The sequence below is a fragment of the Marmota flaviventris genome, chromosome 4 (assembly GCF_047511675.1).
Source record: "Marmota flaviventris isolate mMarFla1 chromosome 4, mMarFla1.hap1, whole genome shotgun sequence".
Taxonomy (NCBI): Eukaryota; Metazoa; Chordata; class Mammalia; order Rodentia; family Sciuridae; genus Marmota; species Marmota flaviventris.
This window is the reverse complement of record NC_092501.1, coordinates 59,448,316-59,473,632: the sequence shown is the minus strand read 5'-3', so window position 1 is coordinate 59,473,632 and position 25,317 is coordinate 59,448,316. Positions and strand designations below refer to the sequence as shown.

The following is a 25,317-nucleotide window of genomic DNA, read 5'->3' as shown; positions in this document are numbered from 1 at the left end:
GCTGCATTTGCCCACTACTTTTGACATCTTCTTTTGCCTGTCTCCATCATAATAAAGATGCTGCAGCCTTTGTTTTCTTTCTTTTTCTTTTTTTTTCAGCTTAGAGTTGCAGTACATTTCCTTTCCTGGAAAGGCTCTTTGCTTAGCTGGCTCTTTAAAGGTTCCATCTGAAAAATCGCACACTCCTGGGAAACTTTCCTTCACCACTCAAGCGCATCTTGGTTATTCTCCATCACAGCTCTGATCTATCTTCGCAGCATAAATCACATTTGTCAGTGGATTTCATGACATAATTTTGTGTCATGGCTTGGAATGTAATTGTTAAATGCATCATTATACTTGGCTATTTGTAATACATGCTATTTTATTAGTTTGTGTTCAACTTCAAGGCAGAGCCCTGCTGAATAATTCACGTTAACTCCCATCGTGGTTCAGTTCAGTGTATGGTTTAACTTTGCTCAAATTTGCTTTTTTTTTTTTTTTTTAGTTGTACATGGACACAATACCTTTATTTTATTTATTTACTTATTTTTATGTGGTGCTGAGAATTGAACCCAGTGCCTCAGACGTGCTAGGCAAGCGCTCTAACCACTGAGCTACCACCCCAGCCCTCAGATCTTTTTTTTGAAAAACATCAACAGGTACAAGGATAAAGGTGGGTACACAAGAGCAAGAGAGGATGTAGCTAAGCAGAGTGAATTTAGAGAAAAGTCAGGCTAGAAGGAAATGAGAGAAGTCAATATTAGAAGATAGCTATCTTAAGGTACTAAAAGTCTGCACCTCCTCACAAAACATCTGACTACCCTTTCAGAAGTGTTTCTTGGGGAAAAAACAAAACAAAACTCTTGCAAGCAGACATCAGCCTACGCCCCGCCTTCCGTGAGCCCCACCTACTCCTCATCCTCACTCCCACCTTGAACCGGCCGCCGGCGAGTGATGTCATGACGTCGTGCGTGGCCACGGCAGCGGCGCAGGGGGCGGTCCCGAGGCTCTGGAGAAGGAAGTGGTAGGGTGGTTGCTCCCTTTGCGCCCACCGCAGTCTCTCTGGGCGCGCTGAGGGGCGGCTGTGTCCAAGGCTGCCTCGCGCTCTTTTTCTACTTCCCTCCATGTGCCCTGGCGCCGCTGCTCCCCTTCCTCAGGCCGCCGCTCGCGCTGGGGTCTATGGAAGTAATGGAAGCACCTCTCAACCTGGTAAGTGGCTCATAGGATTGCGTCCACCGTGGGTGCCTTTGCCTCAGGCGTCGGGTACAGTCCCCGGAGTGCGGGCAGACCCTTGAGGCCAGGGGGCTGTCTTGGCAGGGACAGTCGCAGAGGTTGAGGGGTGCAGGCAGGCCCTCAGTTCACAGAGGCTCCGGGCGAGCCGCCTCAGAGTTTGCCCACCTCCGAGAAGCTCCCGCTGACTCCGGCGCCCCCTGTCAGAGGGCCCCGGGCGAGGGGGTTGCCGCCTACTGGGGATGCCCCCTCCTCTGCTGTGGCGGAGGAGATGCCTCCAAGCGCCACGTAGCAGCCTCCCTGAAGCCTGGGAGGTACTGGGGTTGGCTAGGGCAGAAATGGTGTGTAATGCTGATTGTAAGTTTCAAAACAGGGGGCCCGAGTCTAAGCTCCCCGACTTTGGAGAGGTGGAGTAAAACCCCTTAACTCTAGTTTTCCTTTTCACCTATTTATTGTATTCGTTCGGGTTCATAAATCTCTCTTCTCCCCGAATAAATTAGGGATAGCTGGGGAAAAAAACACGACCGTTCCTGTTTGTAGCTCAGTTTCATCACTTTAGGCGTCATAAAAGTATAAAAGCTGTTTGTTGTTCTCAGAAAAAGTACTGGTAGTCTAATGTCTTTTAGGCAATAAGAAACAGTTCTTTCCAGACTGGCCACTGCATCTGTGAGTTTTCTAATCTAGGTTACATATTGGACATAAAACTTAGAATACCTAAAGTTGCAGACAGGAAGAACTTTTTAGTCATGGGCTTGCACTTCATTTGTGCTGGGGGAATTGGGAAAAAGAACTATGGAGGATTAATTTCTCACATTGGAACTCTCAATCCTACTGTGTTGGAAGAGCCTTGAACTGGTTCAAACTATATAGAGAAGCAATGGAGCCTGGTGGTTTAGGAAAATAGTTTCTGAAGCCAGACTGCTTGGATAAATTCTGACTTTGTTATTTAATTGCTGCCTAACCTGGGGCAAATTACTTGATCTCGCTCTGTTTCAGGTTTTTTGTTAGGGTTAAAGGAGGAAATAGGTGCAAAGCACTTAGTACTGCATCTGATACACAGTAGAGTATGAGTTAGCCATTATTATGAGACCATAAGCCCATAACTTAAAGTCTCACTTATACAGTTTTGAATTTGTTGAGCTTTAAAGCCTAAGTTTCTAACCCACAGCTATGGTTCAAAGTCACTGGTATCATCTAAAGTTATTATTCCAACTTAGCAGTGGCAGGTTAGCTGTTCTGAGGAAACTCTTCCAGTTTTATTACTTTGGCCCCTCTCCCGCCCCCTACCCCCTTTGTTGTTTACCCTTAAAAACTTTGGACTACCTTAGGGAGTTTTTTAAAGCCAGAAAACTGTCTTGTATCTTTCTTGTTTTAAGGTGACATATTTTGCAATGAAACTTGGGTGACTCAATACTGAAACTTAATAGGGGTATTATTAGAAATAACCAGCCATTTACAAAGTGCTTCAAAGTTCAAGTGTCCTTGCAAAATGACCATTGGTTCAGTTCCAGTTAGCTTCACTTTATTTGGCTGCAGTGTGCCCCATAGTCTCAGTCAGCTGCTCTACAGGTGTGTCATGGCTTAGGAGAAGACTGAAACTGGTGATTGTGGTAGATAGAGCACAGGGTCGGAAAAATTAGTGGGGGCGCGTAACCACTGAGCCATATCCCCAGTCCTTTTTTGTAATTTTATTTAGAGACAGAGTCATTCTAAGTTGCTAAGTTCTGAGGCCAGCTTTAAACTAACGATTCTCCTGCCTCAGCCTCCCCGGCCACTGGGATTACAGGCATTTGTGTTATTTTTTGAAAATAATTTTATTTAAAAGATTAGCACGATTCCATAATCCATAAACTATGTGGCAAGTGGCAGGTTTGGCATCTTGAATTCTTAAATTATTTGAGATTTGAAAGATCTGATTTATGACCTAACTATTTATTGGAAGATAACAGTGGAATAGAGATTGATATTTACTTGAAGGGTTTTAAGTGAGCGGGGATGTGGTGGCACACACCTATAATCCCATCAGCTCTGGAGGCTGAGGCGGGAGCATCGGCAATTCAAAGCCAGCCTCTGCAATTTAGTAAGGCCCTAAGCAATCTAGCAAAACCTTGTCTCAAAATAAAAAAAAAATAATAGCAGGGCGTGGTGATGCACACCTGTAATCCCTGCTGCTGGGCTTGGGAGGTTGAGGCAGGAGGATTGGGAATTAAAAGCCAGTTAAAAGCTAAGCAACTCATAGAGCTGTCTCTAAATAGAATACAAAATAAGGCTCAGTGGTTGAGTGTCCCTGAGTTCCATCCCCAGTACCTCCCCAAAATAAAAAGGATGTGGCTCGGTGGTTAAGTGCCCCTGGGTTCAGTCTCTGGTACCAAACAAAACAAAAAATTGTGTTACTAAGTACAATTGAAAGGCCTCTATCAAAATTTTGCTAAAGACATTCTAGTATTGTCCAAGTTCATTGTATAAGGACTTATTACAGGATTATCATTACATGGATTTATAATCATGTGTCCTCAGGGATCCTTGAGGTTTAGTAGGAACTTTTTCCCAGTTTTACAGATGAACCTACATTGAGAGGAATTAAGTAATTACTTAGGTATTGACCTAATATATTATATTATTGGGTACTGACTAAAATATGGATCAAACTCATTTTGATATGACCTTTTTTAGCAATGTTTCTCTATTAATGTTCTCATTTTCATTTCACCTTGGCCCTTATCTATATTGAACTGTAGATCCTATGTCAGCAATTATTGCCTCTGCTGTAGTATTGATTCTTTTCTGTTAGTTTTACAGTAAGGGCCCTAAGGCTTATTTCTCACAATGAAATTTTTTAAGGTATGGAAAAATTTGAAATAGTCATTCCATTGTTTAACTAGAACAAGCTGGTAGTGGTGGTGCATACCTATAATCCAGTATCTTGGTCCGCTGAGGCAGGAGGATCACATGTTTGTCACCAGCCTTTGCAATTTAGTGGTACTCTGTCTCAACGTTAAAAAGAAAAATATCTGGGGGTAGTTCAGTGATAGACTACCCCTGGTTCTATCAATACCCCAGTATTGCCAAAACAAGGAAAAAAAGGTAATTGGTACAGATAATGCATCTTTCCCCCCAAAGTTGTTAAAAAGAAAAATAAAAGAAATTTTACTTCCATTGAAGAAAAAGTTTGAATAGGTTTGTTTCATCTGGTTATTATTATTTTTTCCCCAGAGAGTTTCCTTTCCGTTCTATCAATATGGAAAGATTGTAATATAAAATTTCTTAGTGTCTATTTAGGCATTTCATTTCATACATTTAATTTTGGTAGTGTGAGCTGGTAACAGATGTTAAAACTTAATGTGAGATAAATGGTGCAAAGCACATTACTGTAATCCAAGCAATTTGAGAGGTTGAGGTTTCTTGAGCTAGGCTTGATAATTTAGGGAGACCTCGTCTTAAAATTTTACAAAATTGGGGGAAAGGACTGGTAGAGAGTTTTTAGTTTTCCAGTACCGGAAAAAATTTATATGAGATCATTTCTAGTTTTTAGGTTTGTTTACTGCCAGTTTGGGAGATGATGTCAGGTTTTAATTTACATATGACCATTGGTCATGATTTACTCACCTGTGCTACAAAGGCAGGTCAAAATGTTTTCTATGTGTTTGTCTCTAAGCGTTGGGGGAATGTTTCTTGAATAACCAAGCTTCCCTCCAGAGTAGTCAGTTCTCTCTTTATTTGACGTAAATGAATCCACTTGCTTTTGAGGTTCTAATCCAAGAAAAATAATTATGTTGGTCCAAGGAGGAATAGCCTTGTATTTACCTGGAGTCTTTGTGACTGTCATATTATATGCAGTGAAATTTTTAAGGTAAAGGGGGCTGTTTGAATCCTTTCCTTGTTGCCCTGAAAATTCTAGGGAAAATTAATCTCCTGTCACAAGTGAGGCGGGGCTTAATGGAAGCACTCTAGGAAAAGGCAGTGGAGCACTAAAATATATCCAGCAATTACTAAGTGATGAGACTGTCATTATGTATATTATTTATCTTGTCTTCCTAATAGCTATATGAGGTATTTCATATTTTACAGATGAAAACATTGAAATTCAGAGTGGATAGTGATTGTGAGATTGAAACCACCACTCCTGACTTGAGTATCTTAAATGTAATTTTTTATTATGCTGAGTAGTCCATTCACTGCTTATTGGTTGTAGATAATGCTTGGTAGTTGTCTATAGGTGACTATTGATTAAGAAAGGAAGGGGAAGTGAATGACTCCCAATAGACGACCCTACTATAAAGTCAGGAGTATGGTATATTTTCCTCTGCGGACTTTTTGGCATTTTGTTTCTTTTCATTTGTGTATACAACTTTCCCCTAAATGAACTAATAAATTGAAAGTTATAGAAGATAATACTGTTTTTCTTTGGGTAAGAGTGCAGTGTGTAATGTGTATTTTGAAAGTGGCCTATAGTCAGGTGCACATTCTTGTAAATCCTAGTAACTTGGGATGCTAAGGTAGGAAAATTCTAGGTTCTAGACCAGCCTCAGCAATTTAGTGAGACCCTATCTCAAAATTTAAAAAGATAGCAAAAAGAGTTGGGGTTGTAGCTCAGTGGTTAAGTGCTCCTGGGTCCAATCCCCAGTTCCAAAAACAAAGCCTGTAGAGGTAGAAAGAAAAGTATTTGTTAGTGAGATCAGCCACTTAGTAACAGGTTATATTTGCTAGGTTTTTGTTGGTTGCAAATGATGAAAACCCATTTGAAATCAGCTTAAGCCAAAAGGGATGATTTATTGGACTCTAAACAAAGGAGCAGGAAAAGCAGGGGTATAGAACATATAGAACATATATCAGGTCTAAGAACATAGGGAGCTTCAGATTCAGACAGGATTCTCTGACTCTTTAGGCTGACTGCTTCACTTCTTTTTACAGACCTGTTTCCACCTGTGTTTCCAAGTTTCTTAATGTCACATTAGTTACAACCTCTTGAGACATTATTAACATAGTATCTGATTCTAAGATTGAAATCTGGGGGCTGGGGATATAGCTCAGTTGGTAGAGTGCTTGCCTCTCATGCACAAGACCCTGGGTTCAATCTCTAGCACCACATAAAACAAACAACAACAAAAATCTGGATGGGATTCTTTAGGTGTCTAGAGGACAAGGCAACATGAGTATTGTAACATAGGAGTCATGGGTTATAAAAAATTTTATAATTTTTACTTTGAAATAACAAAAATTTATAGATGTACTACTTTTCCTTTCTTTTTTTTTTTTTTGAGATGGGGTCTTTCTACATTGCTGAGACTGGGATTACAGTCCTGCCTCAGCGGGGATTACAGGTTTGCATCATTACACCTGGCTAGACTTAACTACTTTTAATGGCTTGATTCTATTAAGAACAGTATTTAAGGAGAACTGTTTTAAAATGGGAGGGAAATCTTTAATGATTCTTTTAAAAATAAGAAAATTACTACCAAAATAGGTTTCCTGCCATATCTTTAGTTATTAAAAAAATGTACTTTAATGTAGTCTTCTCAACTATGTTGTCACTCTTTTGGGGAGGGGGTACAGGGGATTGAACCCAGTGATGTTTTCCATGGAGCCACATCCCCGGTCTTTTAAAAATATTTTATTTAGAGACAGGATTTCCCTGAGTTGCTTTGGGCCTCGCTAAATTGCTGAGGCTGGCTTTGAACTCAGACTCCTCCTGCCTCATTCTCTTGCACTGTTGGGATTACACGTGTGCACCACATCACTCAGATGTTTTTATTTATTTATTTATTTTTTTCATTTTGATTACTGGGGATTAACTTCGGGGACTCAACCACCGAGCCACATCCCTAGCCCTGTTTTGTAATTTTATTTAGAGACAGGGTCTCACTGATTTACGGAGTGCCTCACCATTGCTGAGGCTGGCTCTGAATTTGTGATCCTCCTGCTTCAGCCTCCCCAACCTCTGGGATTATAGGAGTGTACAACCATGTCTGGCTTATTTTTTAACTACCCCCCCCCCCCAAGTTTTGAAACATGATTCTCTTAAATTGCTTAGGGCCTCTCTAAATTTTGGAGGCTGATCCCAAACTTGTGCCCCTCCTGCCTCAGCCTGCCAAGTTGCTGCGATTATAGGTGTGTCCCACTGTTTATTGTCAACTTCTTGGTGATAAAAAACTCCACTTTCATTGTTTATCATGGTACTTAGTATAACAAACCATGTAGGGGTTGCTAATTAGTTTAATTTTCACAATAACTCATTTTATAGATAAGAAAATTGAGGCAGATAGTTAAAGCCAAGCTCATGTGTCTATAAAAGTGTTCAAGCTGGAACCTGGGCTCTACCCTGTCTGCACTTGGTAGATGTTTAATAAGAATTTAATAGCAACTATACTTAAAAAAAAAAAAAAAAGGAATTTGCTGAGGTGTGAAATAACCTAAATAGGTGAGTGTGTTTATTAGAATATGTTATATCTGATACTATAGTGAGAGGTAAATCCTGAATGGGCAGAGTTGGAGATTAGATTTTTCTGTGGGGAAGTTTTAGGGAAGATGGGAGAGCTATGAAGTCCTGACTTCACCTATTGGGAACTTTTTGTTCTTGCTCAGAAGTTCAAGTAACCATTTATTTTGTCATCAGAGCTTAAAGTTTAATTAGGGAGCCGCACAAAAATCCATAGCACGAGGTAGAAAGTGATTGAGTCCACAAAGGCACAAAGATCATAGAGACAGTACTAGAGTACAGTAATCTCAAATAGCATCTTGTTTTTGCCTCGCAAAATGTGTCTGTGAGCCAGCAGCTATAAACCTAGCTATACCTTTGTAAAATCTCAAGCCTTATTCCAAACCTAATGACCCAGAATTTGCATCTTCACCTAGTGCTCACGATTTGAATTCACTTTAAAACTTCAGGACCATGGATCTGGTCCAAATCCATCATTTTACAGGTCAGCAAATGGGCCCTGAAGGTTGGAATAAATTAACTGGTTCAGTGGGAGAGCAAGAATTTGATACCAGAGCCCCTGATTCTTGGTAGGGATAGGTCTACACTGTGCCACTCCTTGTTATGAGGGTCTGTGGGGTTTCAAGGAAAAGCCTTACAATACTATCAGAATATATTCATTAGAGAAATAATGTTAATCATAACTGCTTGTGTCTACTAGTTTTCTTCATTATGTATATTCTCTTTTCCCCAGAGCCTGTCATTTTTAGGTACCTGAAAACATTTATGTGTTCTGACATATTTTTTGCTTAGTCTGACTCTGTGGTTAAAATTCATACAATAGCCAGACATGATGGCACATGCCTGTAATCTCAGCAATTCAGGAGGCATAGGCAGGAGGATCACAAGTTTGAGGCCAGCCTTAGCAACTTAGTGAGGCCCTAAACAAATTAGCAAGGCCCTGTCTCAGAATTTTAAAAGGACTGGGAGATGTGGCTCAGTGGTAAAGTGCTTCTGGGTTTAATCCCTAGTACCATGAAAATATATAAATAAAAGGCCAGTATTGCTTATTTAATCTGTTTACCTTTACATTTGGGGATACTTAAGTTATTTGCTTATAGAATTTTGTAGTTTGTCTTTGTTCTTTTGGTGAGTTGTATCTAATTTAAAAAAAAATCACTTTAATACTAGGTTTTGGTATCATAGTGCCTCAAGTGTACACATTTTTTCTTTACCTTTTTAAATGGTCCCAGGGATTGAACCCAGGGATGCTTTAGCACTGAACTACATCCCCAGTTCCTTTTATTTTTTTATTTTGAGATAGCATCTCATTAAGTTGCTGAGGCTGACCTTGAGCTTGTTATTCTCCTGCCTCAGCCTCCTGAGGAGCTAGGATTATAGGCAAATACCACCATGCCCAGCAGATTTCTCATTTTTGAGACAAATAGCAGCTTTATGTTGACAGGGAAGAATGAATTGATAATAATAAAAGTTAAATTTTACCATATGATAAGTGGTTTTCTGAATAGCTTTTTTAAAATTTTTTTAAATTCATATATGACGACAGAATGCATTATAGTTTTTGTTACACTTATAGAGCAGTTTTTCATATCTCTGGTTGTATACAAAGTATATTCACACCAGTTTGTGTCTTCATACATGTACTTTGGATAATAATGACCATCACATTCCACCATCATTTGTAACCCCATGCCTCCTCCCTTCCCCTCTCCAATCCCTCTGCCCTATCTAGAGTTCATCTATACCTCCCTACTCCCTCTTCCTACTCTAAGACTAGTGGAATTGTCTATGAAATAACTCTTATTTTGAAAGAAGTTTTAAAAATTTAAAAAATACATTTTGAGTAACAGATTATAATTGTGACTCTTTCTAGTTAACCTCTGGAGTGGAAGAATGTGGGTCATTGAAGTGCCTGGTATTAACTGGAAGAGGGTTTATTTAGATGCAGTAGTTTTAGGTTCTGTCTACTCTTTTCATAGATCCTGGTATAGATACAGCTTTAATGATGATTTGAGGTGTGACAACAAACAGTATCATTTATCTTGTTAAAAAGATAAAAAGGTTGTTAAAAGGTTGGTTTGTTTTGGGGGAAGTTGCTTGTGATGGAACCCAGAGCCTTACAGTAAGTAGGTGTTCCACCTCAACCTCTGTTGTTTTCTAAAATCATTTTTTGTACTTAATAGTAATTTATAGATGTTTGTCTTCTAGGCTCATCAGCAGAGCAGACGAGCAGACCGTTTATTAGCTGCAGGGAAATACGAAGAGGCTATTTCTTGTCACAAGAAGGCTGCGGGTAAATTGTCTTTTTAAGAAATACTGATTGTAAAAATGAAGAGCAATTTATTTTTCCCAGTATCTCTGACCACTTTATTTAGAATGAAAATCACAACAGTAGTGTTTTTTGTCCTGCATATGCATGTTAGACACTGCTGATCACCAAGAAAATTAGCTTAAGAGTATTTTTCAAATATCATGGATTTCCCAGCTTCTCCTAAACCACTCTTCTGTCTGAAACATGAAGATGGCATAAATGGCACCCTGGTATATAGTTCTTTAGGAACATAGCTGTGTTCCTAAAGACTTAGGAGCCAATTGCAAGAAGTCTGCCAATTCATAGTAGATATTGTTTAAAGGAGTCTAGGTTTCAAACACTTGACATTTGTGCTGCAGGATGAGCACATGGCAGGTACCACATAAATCTGTATATTTTTATGGTGAGTTTTATGGGGGTTTTGTACAACATTAACTCTTGTGAATTCAGTATTGTTAAATCTTTCCTAAACCATATTTTGTTATCCATTGGATTATTAAATTTTAGTCACTACAAAAGCAACATATTGTTTAACTGTTTAAGTCATGTTACATATGAGTTCCATAAGCACACATCCGTAATCCCAGCAATTTGTTAAACTTGGGGAGGAGGGTTGCAAGTTCTGGGCCAGCCTCAGCAACATAGCAAGGCCCTAAGCAACTTCAACCCTGTTTCAAAATAAAAACTGAGAAGGCACTGGGGATGTAGCTCAGTGGTTGAGATGCTTCTGGGTTCACTTCCCAGTACCAAAACAACAACAACAAAACCAAAAAATCCAGCTAACTGAATAAATAAAGGGAAAAAAACTTGCATTCATCCTAACCTGATATTTGAATAATTGAAACTGCTATAGGGCTTCAAATACCACCCTGACCTAGTCTAAATTCTGTGACATTCTTAGGTTAAAAAAGATGATAGCCTGTTCAATCATATTAGCTTTAATCATGGAGATAGAACTTAATGTGATTAGTAAATCCAACTCCGCTGATTTGGAGTTTCGACTTGGTTTTATGGCCCAGTGGTAACACACTCCTCTGGCATGTGTGAGGCACTGGGTTCGATCCTCAGCACCACATAAAAATAAACAAAATGCAGGTATTGTGTCCACCTACAATTAAAAAATATCAAAGAAAATAGCCATGTGTTGTGTTTTAGAGTTGCAAAATTGATATGTTGGAATGAGCTCATTGTTTTCTAAATTGACTTATTCACAACAGGTTTTTTTGTTTATTTTGGTACCTGGGATTGAAGTTGCCTATGAACCACTGAGCCACATCCCCATCCCTTTTTATATTTTGAGATAGGGTCTCCTTGAGTTGCTTAGGGCTTCACTAAGTTGCTGGGGCTGGCTTTGAACTTGTGAGCCTCCTGCCTCAGCCTCCCCAGTCTCTGGGATTATAGGCATGCACTAACATGCCTGGCTGGAAGAAGTAGTAGGTTCTTCAGATTTTCTTAGTTCCTGTCCCCATCATTTCTTAATATCTACTTTAAATATTTGCCTTGTTTCATATTTGGAGGAAGCAGTTTAATTAGAATTGTTAGTTTTTTTTTCCTGAGATACATATTCTTTTCCCAAATTTCTCTTGGTGAGCATTTCTTCCTGTTTTGAATTTTTGGAGGAAATCTATCACTATGCAATCAGATTGAAAGTTTTTTTTTTTTTTTTCCCCTTCTAAAATAACTTAAAAATGCCAAATAGAAAACAGGCATGTGGCACATGCTTATAATCCCAGTGACTTGGGAGGCTGAGTTGAGGATTGCAAATTCAAAGCCAGCCTCAGCAATGAGGGAGGCCCTAATAAATTAACAAGGCCCTGTCTCAAAATTAAAAATAAAAAGGCTAGGGATGTGCCTCAATGGTTAAGTGCCCCAGTTTTCAATATCTTATACCCCATGTGGCCCTCGCCTCCAGTGCCTAGTTGAGATTTATTTTTATTTTATTTTTATTACTTAATTACTTGGGACTTAACCCAGGGGCACTTCATCACTTGGCTATATCATTAGCCATTGTTTGATTTGAGACAGGATCTCAGAGTTGCTTAGGGCCTTATACTGAATTGCTGAGGCTAACTTTGAACTCTTGATTCTCCTGCCTCAGCCTCCCTAACTGGTGGGATTATAGGTATGCACCGCTGCATTATACTGTTTTAAGACTCTACAAAGGGAGGCATTTCCTTAGTTTTGCAGAAGCTATTCTATTTGTTAAGAAAGTAGATAAAACAGCTGGTGCTGTGGCTCGCAGCTGTAATTCCAGCAGCTCAGGAGGCTGAGACTGGAGGATTGCGAGTTCAAAGCCAGCCTCAGCAAAAGTGAGGCCCTAAGCAACTCAGCAAGGCCTTGTCTCTAAATAAAATAAAAATAAGAGCTGGGGATGTGGTTCAGTAGTTATAAGTGCCCTTTGGTTTGATACCTGGTACCAAAAAAGGAAGTGGATAAAGCAAAGTGTAGTTCAGACAAGGAGATAAAATGTATGCAGGTAGATGGGAATAACTAAGAAAATTCATCCACAGTGAATCCGAACAGTAGCAGAGCAGATAGAACTTCTCAATGGATTTAAATGTTAACGAAGAAAAATACACAAGCTATGCAAAATTAGTATAGGAACAAAGGACGAGAACAAAGTGAAGAAAAAATGTAAATTTGGCAAATATGGCTGGATCAAAACTATAATCACCTGTTTTTTCCTTGGACAAGGAATGTCTAATTAATTTGCATCTCAGGAATGGTAGAACCTAGCAGACATTTCTAAGTGTGAAATCGGAAAATCATTAAAATATACAAATAAAGATCAGGCAGAAAGCAGTGCCTTGTATCTGCAGAAGGGGGAAAAGGGACTTAATGTAGGGATGAGGCATACCAAAAAGTTTATAGTGAACAAAATATAGGAAATAGATCCATTATTAATGTTATTTATACCCCACCTTGTTCCAAAAAATATTTAAAATGTCTCACAGAGAAACAACGAAATACAGAATGTAAGTAAAAATAAGTAAATGAAGAAATCCATAGAAGCACAAAATGGAAAACAGACTGAGATTATAAACCTCAAAATGTACCATGAGTTTGAATATTTATAGAACTTACGATTAGTTCTTTATGTTGTTTTTGACATTGACAAAATTCCTGAGAAAATTGATTTAGAAGGAGGAAAGGTTAATTTTTGCTTAAAAATTTCAGAGATTTCAGTCCATGGTCATTCAGACCCATCTTTTTTGGCCTTCAGTGAGGCAGAACTTAATGGTAGGGAGTGTGTAGTAAAGCAAATTGCTCATCTCATGGCCTTGAGAAGCAGAGGGAGAGGAAGGAGCTGGGGCCAGTATCCCCCTCAAGGGCATGCCCTCCATGGCCTAACTTCCTTCCGTGACACACCCCCTTCCACAGAGTTTGTTACCTCCCTCCCCATAGTGCCATAAGTTGGGGATCAAACCATCAACACATGAGCCTTCAAGGGGGCATTCAATTCTAAACCATAATATTCTGCTGCTGGCCCCCAGAAGCTTATGTCCATCTCGTGATACAAAATGCATTTATTCTATCATAAAGAGTCCCCAAAGTCTTAACAGTTCCATTATTACTCAATTGTCCAAATCCAAAGTCTACTAGAGAGACTCAAGACAAACTTGGTTGTGAGCCACTGGAATATTTAACAAGTTACAGACTTGTAATGTACAGTGGCATAGGATAGACATTCCCATTCCAAATGGGAGGAATAGGACCACAGAAAGAAGGAAGGGATTGGACCAAATCAAGACAGAAACCCAGCAGGGCAAATACTAAGTTCTGTAGCTTCATGTGCTGCATTGGGACACAGTGATATGTGAACTCCAAAGGGTTTAGGCAGCCCTGTTTCTGGTTTTGCCGTCTGTAGTGCATGTGGCCACTCACTCTGGCTGGCTCTGCTCTCTGCCTGTGACTTCCCTTGGCAGTCATTCTACATTCCTGGCATCTCTGACTTCCGGGGTATGTCTCCATTGCAGCTTTAGCTTCACTCTTACAGATTCACACATTGCCTTCTCAGGGGCTACTTGGTGGCGGCTGTGACTGCCACATGCTGATTGAAGTCTTGATGGGAGTGCCCCTGATCCCATGTCATAACTCCTGTATTCTTCATGCTTGCAAAAGCACCATTGTATGGATGACAAGGTCTGCTACCAGCTGGAGCAGTAGCTGGCCTGCTTCGACCACAGCTATGGCAGACTCTGATTCCTTTGAAAGATGAACGCAAAGAAAACAATTCCCTGGCTCTGTGGGAGTAGGGCTCCCCCACTGCCTTGAAATTTCTTCCACCAGGTTAATTAGTTCATCTCTTTCAAATTCAGCCTCACATTATCTTGGCATACATAAAATGTAGACTAGTTCTTTTCCAGAATGTAACATGAATGGCCTCTAGTACAGTTCTTAATAGGGTCCTTATTTCTGTTTGAAACCTTTAGTTTACACATTCTTATCAGCATTCTGGTCTTCTGAGTTCCCACCAGAATTACACATTAAGCTCTGTTTACAACATTCTAAGCTTCTGTAGTCAACATCTGTAAACCATGACACCTCCTCCATCCCAATTTCAAAGATTTCTCAGCCATGATTAGGTATAGTCATAGCAAAGACTTTGCTGCTTTTTGTTACCAATTTTCTGTGGTAGGTTTTCATAACTGAGAAATTCAACTTGAAAGGAGGAAAGGTTTGTTGGGTTCATGGTTTCGGTTACTGTTTTATTGGCCCTGTTGTTTTGGGCCTGTGGCAAGGGAGAACATCATGGTGAAATATGTGGTAGAGCAAAGCTGCTCACTTCATGGTAATGGAAAGCAGAGAGGGGAGGGGTATGGGGGCACATGCCTTTCACGTCAAATCCTAAGTCACCCAATTTCCTTTAACTAAGCCCTACCCCTTAAAGATTCCAACAACTTCCCATGGTGCCAATAGCTGGGGAACAAGCCTTCAACATTTGAGCTTTCTGGGGCATTTAAGACTCAAAACATAACAGACTCCTAGCAGTCAACCAAAAAAGGAAAAGTAAGGATTTACTTCAAATTAAGTCACCCAGAGTTTGAGTCTGAGATCAGAGAGTTGTGGTTATTGTTATTTTTGGTACCTGGGATTGAACCTGGGGTACTTAACCACTGAGCAACATCCCTAGCCCTTTTTTATTATTAGACATGGCCTTGCTAAGTTGCTTAGGGCCTCGCTAAGTTGATGAGGCTGGCTGTGGACTTGAGATCCTCCTGCCTCAGACTCCAGAGCTGCTGGGATTATAGATGCTTTTCACTGCACCTGGTCTGAAAGGTTTTGTTAGGGTAGCTGGAGCAAATATCCATGAGACATACATCTGACTGAGTTCAAGCAAAGGTTTATTGACAGAGAATATCTACTAGGCTACCCTTCTGCAAGGTGCACAGCCTGCTGGAAAAGATCGTCTTTTAAATATATAGTCAGGTACAATGGAGTAGTTAAAAAAAACCCTGTGGTTGTTATTTGGTGCCTTTGCTATGGTTTTGGTAGTTAGGCCCATCCCCAAAGACTCCCTAACAGGAAGGTCATGCCTGGGTGGGCAGGTGCTAATTTTCAAAATGGGAGTTATTTTGGCCTAAGTACCTAACAGGTTCTTGTTAATTTTTTTTAAGTACTGAGAATTGAACCCAGCCAGGGATGCTTTACCACTGAACTATATCCCCAGCTATTTTTATATTTTTTTTGAGACAAACTAAGTTGTCCAGGCTTGCCTCAGACTTCCAATCCTCCTGCCTCAGCTTCCTTACCTGCCTGGTTCTTATTACTTTTTAATCCTCTCTAAACATTATTTTTCAAATGAAATCATCTTCAGTTCTTTAATTGTAAAATCTGTAGTGTTTCTGTTTTTGTTTAATGGTGGGGATCAAATGTAGGTCTCCACATGCTAGGCAAGAACTCTACCACCCAGCCACATCCCCAGCCCTTCTATAGGGATTTTAAAGCATAGAAACCTGCCAGTTATGGTATCGAATACCTGTAATCCCAGAGACTGGGGAAGCTGAGGCAGGGGGATCACAAGTTCCAGGCCAATCACAGCAATTTAGCAAGACACTATCTCAAAATATAAAGGGCTATGGTGGAGGAGCTCTCACCCCTGTTTAGTCATTGGGATCATTCACCAGTATTGTAGCAAAAAAAACGTTCCAAAATCTAATCATAGCATTACTGCTTGTAAGATCATTTTTTTTTCTGTATGAGAAATATCAAAACTTCTTTTACCTGGTAATTATAGGATGATACTCATATATTAATGTTCCTTTTTTTTTTTTTGGGCAAGCATATCTTTCTGATGCTATGAAGCTGACCAAGTCTGAGCAGGTAAGACATGTTCTTAATGTTTACAGCAAAAATTTTTTTTTTTAATTTTTTAAATATTTATTTCTTTTAGTTATTGGCGGACACAACATCTTTGTTTGTATGTGGTGCTGAGGATCGAACCCGGGCCGCACACATGCCAGGCGAGCGCACTACCGCTTGAGCCACATCCCCAGCCCCTACAGCAAAATTTTAAAAAGATTTTTTTTTTTTTAATGGAGACTCGAATTGTGTGTAAAATAAAGCATTTTACCCCTCTTTAAGTGCTATATCAAAAATGTGTAAAATGTGCAAACTAAGTGAACTGCTGATGTCATGGTATGCAGAAAACAACCTTCTCCTGACCTTCCCCCAACCTCATTCCTGTTCTTTTAAGCATGCAGAAACTTGCATCCTGTTAGTAGCTCATATTTGACCATCGTTGGGCTGTTTGTTTTAGTGCCTGGGATTGAACCCAGGGGCATTTAACCACTAAGCCATATCCCCAGCTCTTTTTATTTTTTATTTAGAGACAGGGTCTTGCTAAGTTGTTTAGGCCTCCCTAATTGCTGTGGCTGGTTTTGAACTTGTGGTCCTCCTGCCTCAGGCTCCTGAGCTGCTGGGATTGCAGGTGTGCGCCACCATGCCTGGATCCAATTGGATAAAACTGCTTGTTGAAGATTTTTTAAATATAAAGTCTCCCATTTGTCTGTTCTTGAATTCTTAGACAATTCTTTTTTTCTTTATTTTTTACTTCCTTCCTCCCTGTACTGGTGATTGAACCTAGGGGGTGCTCTACCTATGGACCACATCCTTCCAGCCCTTTTTATTTTGTGACCAGGGTCTGGTTAAGTTTCCCAAGTTGGCTTTAAACTTTTGATCTTCCTAAGCCTCCCAAATGGTTGGATTACAGGCTTCTTGTACCACTGTGTCCCCTGCCTTATGTTAAACAGTTCTTAACTTCAAAATTTGTTTCACCAGTGACTTTTATTTTCTATGCTAGGGGAAGGCTTGTTGAGGTTTAAAAAATACCTTTATCCAAAGATTCTTTTTTGTTTTTTTTTTTTAACAGTGGTCTGAGTTGAATTCAGGGCCTTAAAAACACTAGACAGGTGCTCTACCATTGAGCTACATCACCAGCCCTATTTTAAATGTTGAGACAGGGTCTTGGTAAGTTCCACAGGCTCGCCTTGAATTTGTGATTCTCCTGCCTTAGCCTCCTAAGTAGCAGGGGTTATAGACATGTGCCACCAAACCTGGCTTCTGATTTCTTGATTGTAAAATGTCAGGTACCTAGGAAGTACTTAGTACGTGTATGTCTAACTGAAATAAGGAGATAATTTCTGAGAGGGATATCAGTAGCAGGGAAAACCCACTTGATTCTTAACACTGAATCATAGGATATTTAACATTGTGTCTTTGATATTATAGAACCTGCTATTGGTATCTGCCTGCATTGAGCTTTCTAAATCTCTGTTAACAGGAAGACTTTTCTTTTTGGTTACTATAGAACTGAGGTCTAAAGAGAAAAAATTTCTAATTTTAAGCTGATTACAAATGGCATGGCATTGCAGATGGTAGAAGTGTAAGGCACAGTCAGAAAAAGTCTGAAGTATTTATTGAGATTAGGATTTTGACTTAATGGTACTTTCAATCAAGTAAAAAAATACACCTTTCTCTAATTTATGTTATTTTGATATTGAATCTTTACTGAATTGCAAACATAAAAATTTTGAGTGTTAAGTCAGAAAGGCTCTTGGAATAGCATATATTAACAGTAAAAAGCTTCCAATATTAAATTCTGCAAATTATACTTTTCCTTTTGTGAAACAGGCTCATTTATCACTGGAATTACAAAGGGATAGCCACATGAAACAGCTCCTCCTCATCCAGGAGAGGTGGAAAAGGGCAAAGCGTGAAGAACGATCAAAAGCTCAGAACACAGACAAGGACGTAGCTACCCATCTTCAGGCATCTCACAAACCCTCTGCTGAGGAAGCAGAGGGCCAGAGTCCCCTTCTATCTCAGAAGTACAGCCCTTCTACAGAGAAACACCTCCCTGAAATTCAGGGAGTTTTTGACAGGGATCCAGACACACTACTATTTTTACTTCAGCAAAAGAGTGAGCCAACAGAGCCATGTATTGGAAGCAAAGCCCCGAAGGATGATAAAACAATTATTGAGGAGCAGGCAACCAAAATTGCAGATTTGAAGAGGCATGTGGAGTTCCTTGTGGCTGAGAATGAAAGATTAAGGAAAGAAAATAAACAACTAAAGGCTGAAAAAGCCAGACTTCTAAAAGGTCCAGTAGATAAGGAGCTGGATGTGGATGCTGATTTTGTAGAAAAGTCGGAGTTATGGAGCTTGCCACCACATTCAGACACTGCTACAGCTTCTTCATCCTGGCAGAAATTTGCAGCAAATACTGGGAAAGCCAAGGATATTCCAATACCCAATCTTCCTCCCTTGGATTTTCCATCTCCAGAACTTCCACTTATGGAGCTATCTGAGGATTTTCTGAAAGGACTTATGAATAATTAAAATGGAAGGCTTTTGGAGAGATCAGAAGAAATTCAGCAACACAGTTAATCCAGAAAAGAAGAAAAAATAAAAAAGGGAAAACCACATACAAGGGTAATTCCAGATGTGCTTTACCATCTGGCTGACTGGCAGGAGCAGCATTGCCAGGATGTGGGAAACAGTCACTGTGAAATATATTGCATATCTGATCTACCCACTCGAGCTAATGGTTCCCACCTGGCAGACAGTAAACTCTTGGAGGTTCACTTTCTCCTGATACAAACCAAATGGCTACCTGGAATAATTTTCTCAAGCACCAGTTATTTTTCTTCAGGGTTAAAATGTATAAAAAAAAAGTGTGTTATGTATAATTAATCTATAATGCCATAAATGATAATGTAAAACCGAAATAATATGGTGGCCTGAGGGGCTGCCTTGTATTTGAAACATGCTTTCTATCATGCATTGACTGTATGCATTTTGTTATGCACATTTTGTTTAAGTAAGGTGTATAGGATACACACCTTTCTAGATGAAACTATATGTGCCACATTTTGCACTAATAACATAATGATAACCTCAAGACTATCAGGAGAAATATTTAAATTTCCATTTTATGAAGAAAGGAACCAAATTATTAGTTATGCTTTTTAAAAAAATTACCAGTTTACATAATTAATCAGGGTGCATTTTAAGTTCTAACTTTGTTTGTTATATAATGCATCACTTAAAAATACTAAGGAATGATCCTTTGTTTTTAATGATGCATAAGTGGAAGTAATGCTAGTCGGCAGTATTTGATTTTAAGAAATCAATAAAGTAATTGTGTTTTATACCTTTGTTGACTGGTTGGTGGTTGAAAAGCAAGGAACTGTGTGGCTTCTGGCTATTGTAAACTTTGAATAGGAATTTAAGCAGATGCTATCAAATTATTATTTTGGTGTGTTAAGGATTTTCCCCTGTTGTTTTGCAATCCCTTTCCCCTGTAAAGGTGGTGAAGGGGAGTGTAGAATTTCCTGAGGAAATTTTGGGTAAAATCAAGTGGAAATCCCCAAGAGTTAGATGTTCCAAGCCTTTCTTTGGTGGACCTCACCTGGAAAGTGCCCAGGGCTGCTCTAGGCAGCTTGCAGCTATTCTTGTAGCACCTGCACCCAGTGGAGCACAGTGAGTGGGTGCTTTTTCCAGGAGAAGGGGTTGGAGAAGAGGAGGATGTAAACAAAACATTTGTTTGCAGATCACTAGGTATGTTAAAGCATGAACTTCCTGTGTGGAATTGTGGGACTGAGGCACATATTGCCTCCCGAGGGAGTGAGGACTTCATTGGGCTCAGTGGGTAGGGTTAGGCTCCCATGTTCAGTGAGGAAACTAGCCTAAGTAGGAAGGGTGAAGAGACCATGCAGAAGTCCTATTTTTTCCTGTCTTATTATGTTGCAGATGAAACCATCTTAAAATTATGTCGGATAAGTAAATGGGTGTTAAAATGCCTGATCCCAAGTTCTCATTTTCATCTTTTCAGAAAACATTTCTTTGAAAAACTCAATAGTATGTAGTAATACTTTTTCTAGATCATATTGCCATGGTAATCACAGGTAATTCATGCAACCTGGAAATCTTGTTTAAGAAAAAAATGTAATAGGAGGCAGTTATTTTCAAAATAATCAGTTTCTTGCCGGGCGCAGTGGCACATGCCTGTAAACACAGCGGCTTTGGAGGCTGAGAAAGGAGAATATCTAGTTCCAAGCCAGCCTCAGCAATGGCTAGGTGTTAACTCTGGGAGACCCTGTCTCTAAATAAGATATAACAATAGGGCTGGGGATGGGGCTCAGTGGTTGAGTGCCCCGAGTTCAATCCCGGGTACAAAAAAAAAACATTTTTTTTTTCAAAAATTGTTTTCTCATTTAGTGTTTTATCAAGATTATTGAAATGCACATATTTTTTTAAGTGAATTCAAGATGTTAAAATACAGGAACTTATTGCTTTTTACACTGGGTAATTTTGTGTCTCACATACAAATATATTATTTATATACGTGTATATTCTATGTGTATATGTGTGAATATACATACATACATCTTTTTTTTTTTTTTTGTACTTGGGATTGAAATTGGGAGCACTTCACCACTGAGCCACATCCCCAGCCCTATTTTGTATTTTTTTTTTTTTTAAATTTAGATACAGGGTCTCACTGAGTTGTTTTCCTTATTCACAGGTCAACTGGATAAACTTGAATGTGTGTTTAATTTAAATGCCTTGTCTTTTTTTTTTTTTTTTTTTGGTACTGGGGATTGAACCCAGGGGCACTTAATCATTGAGTCACATCCCCAGCATCTTTGTATATTTTATTAGAGAGAGGGTGTCCCAAAGTTTCTTTGGCCTCACCAAGTTGCTGAGGCTGACTTTGAACTCAGGATCCTACTGTCTCAGCCTATGGAACCGCCTGGAGCCACTGGAAGTACAGGAGTGCACCACTGCTGTCTTTGTTGTTTGGTAGTAGATATTGAACACAGGGCCTCATGCATGGTAGGCAAGCATATTACCACCAAGGGGCATCCTCAGCCCTTTTGAGACAGGGTTTCCTAAATGACCCAAATTGGCTTTGAACTTGGAATCTTAGTGCTTCAGACTCAGGGGCACTCAACCACTGAACCGCAGCCTCAGCCCTATTTTGTATTTTATTTAGAGACAGGGTTTCTCTGGGTTGCTGAGGCTGGCTTTGAACTTGCGATTCTCTTGTCTCAGTCTTCCAAGCGTTTGCACCTGGCTTTTTTTTTTTTTTTTTAAAGGGTATTTTCACATTAAAGTGGGAAGTGTGCCTCCTTTTATAAAAGCCATTGCTGACCAACAGTGCCATCTGGTGGACAGTGAGAAACTGGTTCCTTTGTGGTCATTGCCAGATTGGCTGTGGAAGACAAGGATCTGGTTTATATCTTAATTAACTTGCATTGTCTAGAACAGATACAGAAATCTGATTTAAAAGATAAAATGTCTTTAAGAACTGGGCCAAATTAGCACAGGGATGAGAGTTATTTCCTGTCTGCTCATGCTTTTCATGTTTTGCTGCTTCGGTTTAATCGCAAGGCTGACCCGTGCCAGGTTCAGTGGCACAGGCCTGAATCCCAGTGAATTCAGAGGCTGAGGTATAGGGTCCCATTCAAGACCAGCATCAACAATTTAGTGATATCCTATCAAAAAATAACTTGGGGACCTTGGGCATGGTGGCACATGCCTGTAATCCCAGCAACTACTGGAGGCCATGGCAGGAGGATTACAAATTCAAAGCCAACCTCAGCAATTTAGTGAAGCTCTGAGCAAAAATTAAAAAGATCTGGGGATGTGGCTCAGTGGTAAAGCCCCACAGTATCTCCCTCTCCACCTCAAAAAAGGTAAAGAGTCTTAAGTGGATTATCCTTCCATTTTCTAAAAGTGAGGGGGGGCACAGTTAGGCACTGGGTCTGGAGAATCAGAAAATATTTGGAATAGTCTTGTTCATTAGGATTGTTCAGTAATCATGAATTGGAGTGAAGGTCGGGTAAATTTTTGCAGTTCTTAGCCTGCTTCTCTTACATAGGTACTAAATCCGGAATAAAATTTAAAAGGTGGGGCATTACAGGTATGACAGGATTAAGGGTGAAGGAACCAAGGATACAAATAAAAATGAGAATCTTTCTTGGTACTAGTGATTGAATCTAGGGCATCACATATTAGGCAAGCACTCTACATTGAGTCACACCCCTGTAGCCCTCTACCTTTCAAACAAACCCCTCCCCAAAGTTTAGTTGACAATACTGGCTCCTGGGCCACTGAGCGCTATGGAATATGTGTTCAAACACTGGAACACACTAGATTGACTCTGAAAAATTTAAGTTTGAGATATGTGAATGGAATACTTCTAACAAAGTCATCCCTAACTCTGAATGTGTGAAAGTAACAAATATTCTGCAGCTTGTATAGTACTTAGAAGATATGTGACGATGGCACTGGGTTGAACTGCTACTCCTATCTCCTGGGAGGTAACATGAAAATGATAGATCAAGTTATATGATGACCACTAAACAGATGTGCAAAATTCCTAACGTTTGAGATCCTATGGCTTCATCGGCTTAGAAAGCTTTGATTCAAAGAATCTTCTGTTGTATAGTCGGGTCAGTTCTAATGGTTTGGTTTGAACATGCAAAATTTGTTCCAATACTACTAATATATAAGGGGACAACTTTAGCAGAATGTGAACTGTTTATTTGGCAATTTCTCCTACAAGAAAAACTGAAACGAATGCACACAACTATTTCCTAGTTATGGTGGTAGTACTGATCTGTACCCAATTATATCTGCTATTACCTTTCCCTTTGACCTCACATAACCGTTCTACCAGTTATTTTATGACTCAAATCAACCCTTGTGATGATTACTACTTCCATAAGCAAACTTTAGGTCTTCAAGGTAGAAAGCCTGTATTTGTAGTATTTATAATTTTTAAACATTCAATGTGCATTGTGACTTAGATGGGAGTTGTTCCCTGAAAAGCTCATGTGAGAGGTGAAATGACTGGGTTTATGAGCGCTTAAACCTAACTAGTGCATTAATCCACTGATATGGTTAACTGTGGGCAGGTAGGGTGTGGCTGGAGAGCTGCTTTCCTGTCACATGTTCTGTCTCAACTGGGGCCCAGAGCAATGGAGGTGGCCATCTATTGACTGAGACCTCTGAAACTCTTGAGCCCCAAATAAATTTTTCCTCTAAAATTGTTCTTGTCAGGTCTTCCTCTTAGTGGTGAAAAAAACTAAAAAAATATAGGACTAGGAATGTAGCTCAACAGAAGAGTGCTTCCTTAGTATGCTTCAGGCCCTGGATTCACCAAAAAAAGTGTAATCCCAGGGTTTTTTTTTCCTTTTATAATGTGTCACTGTTGAAGTTTTATGAGTGTTATGCCCTAAAGCTTTATTCCTTATAAGTTTTGTGGTTTTCACTGTGAACTTCAGATAGTGCAGTGACTTTTAGGAACTGATTATATAATCTCCTTTCCCAAAACATTATATAGGCCTTTCTCCTTCATCTGTGGAATATTTGCTTTCCAAAAGTTTCTTGTTGAACATGTTTCTGCAAAACAAGAGTCATTTCTAGTTTCTGAAATTATTTTTGTTAAGTTCCTATGCATGTCACACATGGATTACCCACTTCCAAAGAATTAGGGGACAGTATATTTGGTTGCATATATTTGACTTATTGAATAAACACCTCAGAATGTCAGTCTCTACATATCTGATGATTTGTCTACTTGATATTACCTTCTTACAAAGGAAGTTTCAAGAAGCTAGCTCCTTCTCCTCCAGTCCTCTAAAAGAATAAGAGTTGTGATTCTGTAAATCACTTTTGAAAGTATGGTGGAAATCTCAAACAGTAGAGGGGTTTATGGAAAAGAGCTTTCTAAAAAGGCAGTCTACGCCCAAGATATCTGCTCCCTTGTCCCCTAATTCTTTGAGGGACTGTGCAAATGCCACCTCCTCTCTGAAGCCTTGCCTAACATTAGGCAAAATTACACCCTTTCCAAATATTTGTTAAATATTGGTCACCTAGTATTTAGCACAGATGGGACACTCTAGAAGTATCTTTTTTGACCATCATATTGCCAGCATCAAACACGTAACAGCTAAATACTCAATAACAGCTCAATAAATGCTATTGAATAAGTTGTAAGATACACTATCCTGTTCACCCTCATATTACATATTCCTATATCTCCTTTACCATGAACTACTACCTACTATGACTGTTTTCTCCCCTCTTCTGGAATTGTGTGACAGACCAGTGAGGGAGTCACCATCTTGTGATGGCACAGAAGATCACACTTCTCTTCTTGGGAAAGGAATCAGTTCTATCTGGCTTTGTACTTCTCTTTGTATTGTTGACCCCCCACTGTTCACATCTTACCTGTCAAATTTAGGGTCAAAGACTAGAGGGCTGGAAGACAGCGTTGAATTCCTCACTTGTCCTTAGAATGCATCTTCTCTAAAGGTATTCCAGCTCTGATCCCTATACAGCAACCCACATCCTTGAATCCCCCTTCATTGGCCACAGGGCTATTTTCAAAGACAAAAACCAGAAAAGGGCAATCCTCCAATCCTGGCTGCATCTGGATGGTTCATTTACATTGAGCTGACTTTTGATTTAGGTGGTGCTGGGGATTGAACCCAGGGTCTTATGCATAGTAAGCAAGCACTGTACCACTGATCTACATCCCAGCCTACTGAGCTTATGGGAAAGCTGAGTCTGCTGTAAAAACCACCCTATTAACAAAAGGGAACTCCACTTCCTATACAGCTAGTGACCTGGATGTAGCCTGCCAACGTTTAATAAAATACAAAATAGGGCTGGAGATGTGGCTCAGTGGAGTGCCCCTGAGTTCAATCCCTGGTACCAAAACAAAACAAAAAAACCCCCCAGGTACCTGGGTGTGGAAGTGCCTGTAATCCCAGCAGATCTGGAGGGTAAGGCAGGAGCCTTGCAAGTTCAAGCCCAGCCTTAGCAATTTAGAGAGGCCCTG

General features: G+C 39.7%; 1 protein-coding gene across 2 annotated transcripts; it reads left to right on the top strand.

Moving 5' to 3' along the window:
* Nucleotides 1-976: 976 nt before the first annotated feature.
* Nucleotides 977-19,614, top strand: Nrbf2 (nuclear receptor binding factor 2). Of its 2 annotated transcripts, XM_027931418.2 has the most exons (4): nucleotides 977-1,191; nucleotides 9,857-9,941; nucleotides 16,243-16,283; nucleotides 18,093-19,614. In XM_027931418.2, exons 1-4 carry the CDS (start codon nucleotides 1,162-1,164, stop codon nucleotides 18,798-18,800), a joined length of 864 nt encoding a protein of 287 aa, XP_027787219.1. In that variant the 5' UTR covers nucleotides 977-1,161; the 3' UTR covers nucleotides 18,801-19,614. The 2 variants fall into 2 exon arrangements, with proteins under 2 accessions (XP_027787219.1, XP_027787220.1); XM_027931419.2 differs by lacking the exon at nucleotides 9,857-9,941.
* The last annotated feature ends 5,703 nt before the right edge of the window (nucleotides 19,615-25,317 follow it).

Bases quoted from the DNA above. Each gene is read 5' to 3' on its own strand.
- Nrbf2 (XM_027931418.2), top strand. From the start codon at position 1,162: ATGGAAGTAATGGAAGCACCTCTCAACCTG. The intron at 1,192-9,856 runs GTAAGTGGCTCA...TTTGTCTTCTAG, and splicing joins TGGAAGCACCTCTCAACCTG to GCTCATCAGCAGAGCAGACG. The intron at 9,942-16,242 runs GTAAATTGTCTT...TTTTTGGGCAAG, and splicing joins TTGTCACAAGAAGGCTGCGG to CATATCTTTCTGATGCTATG.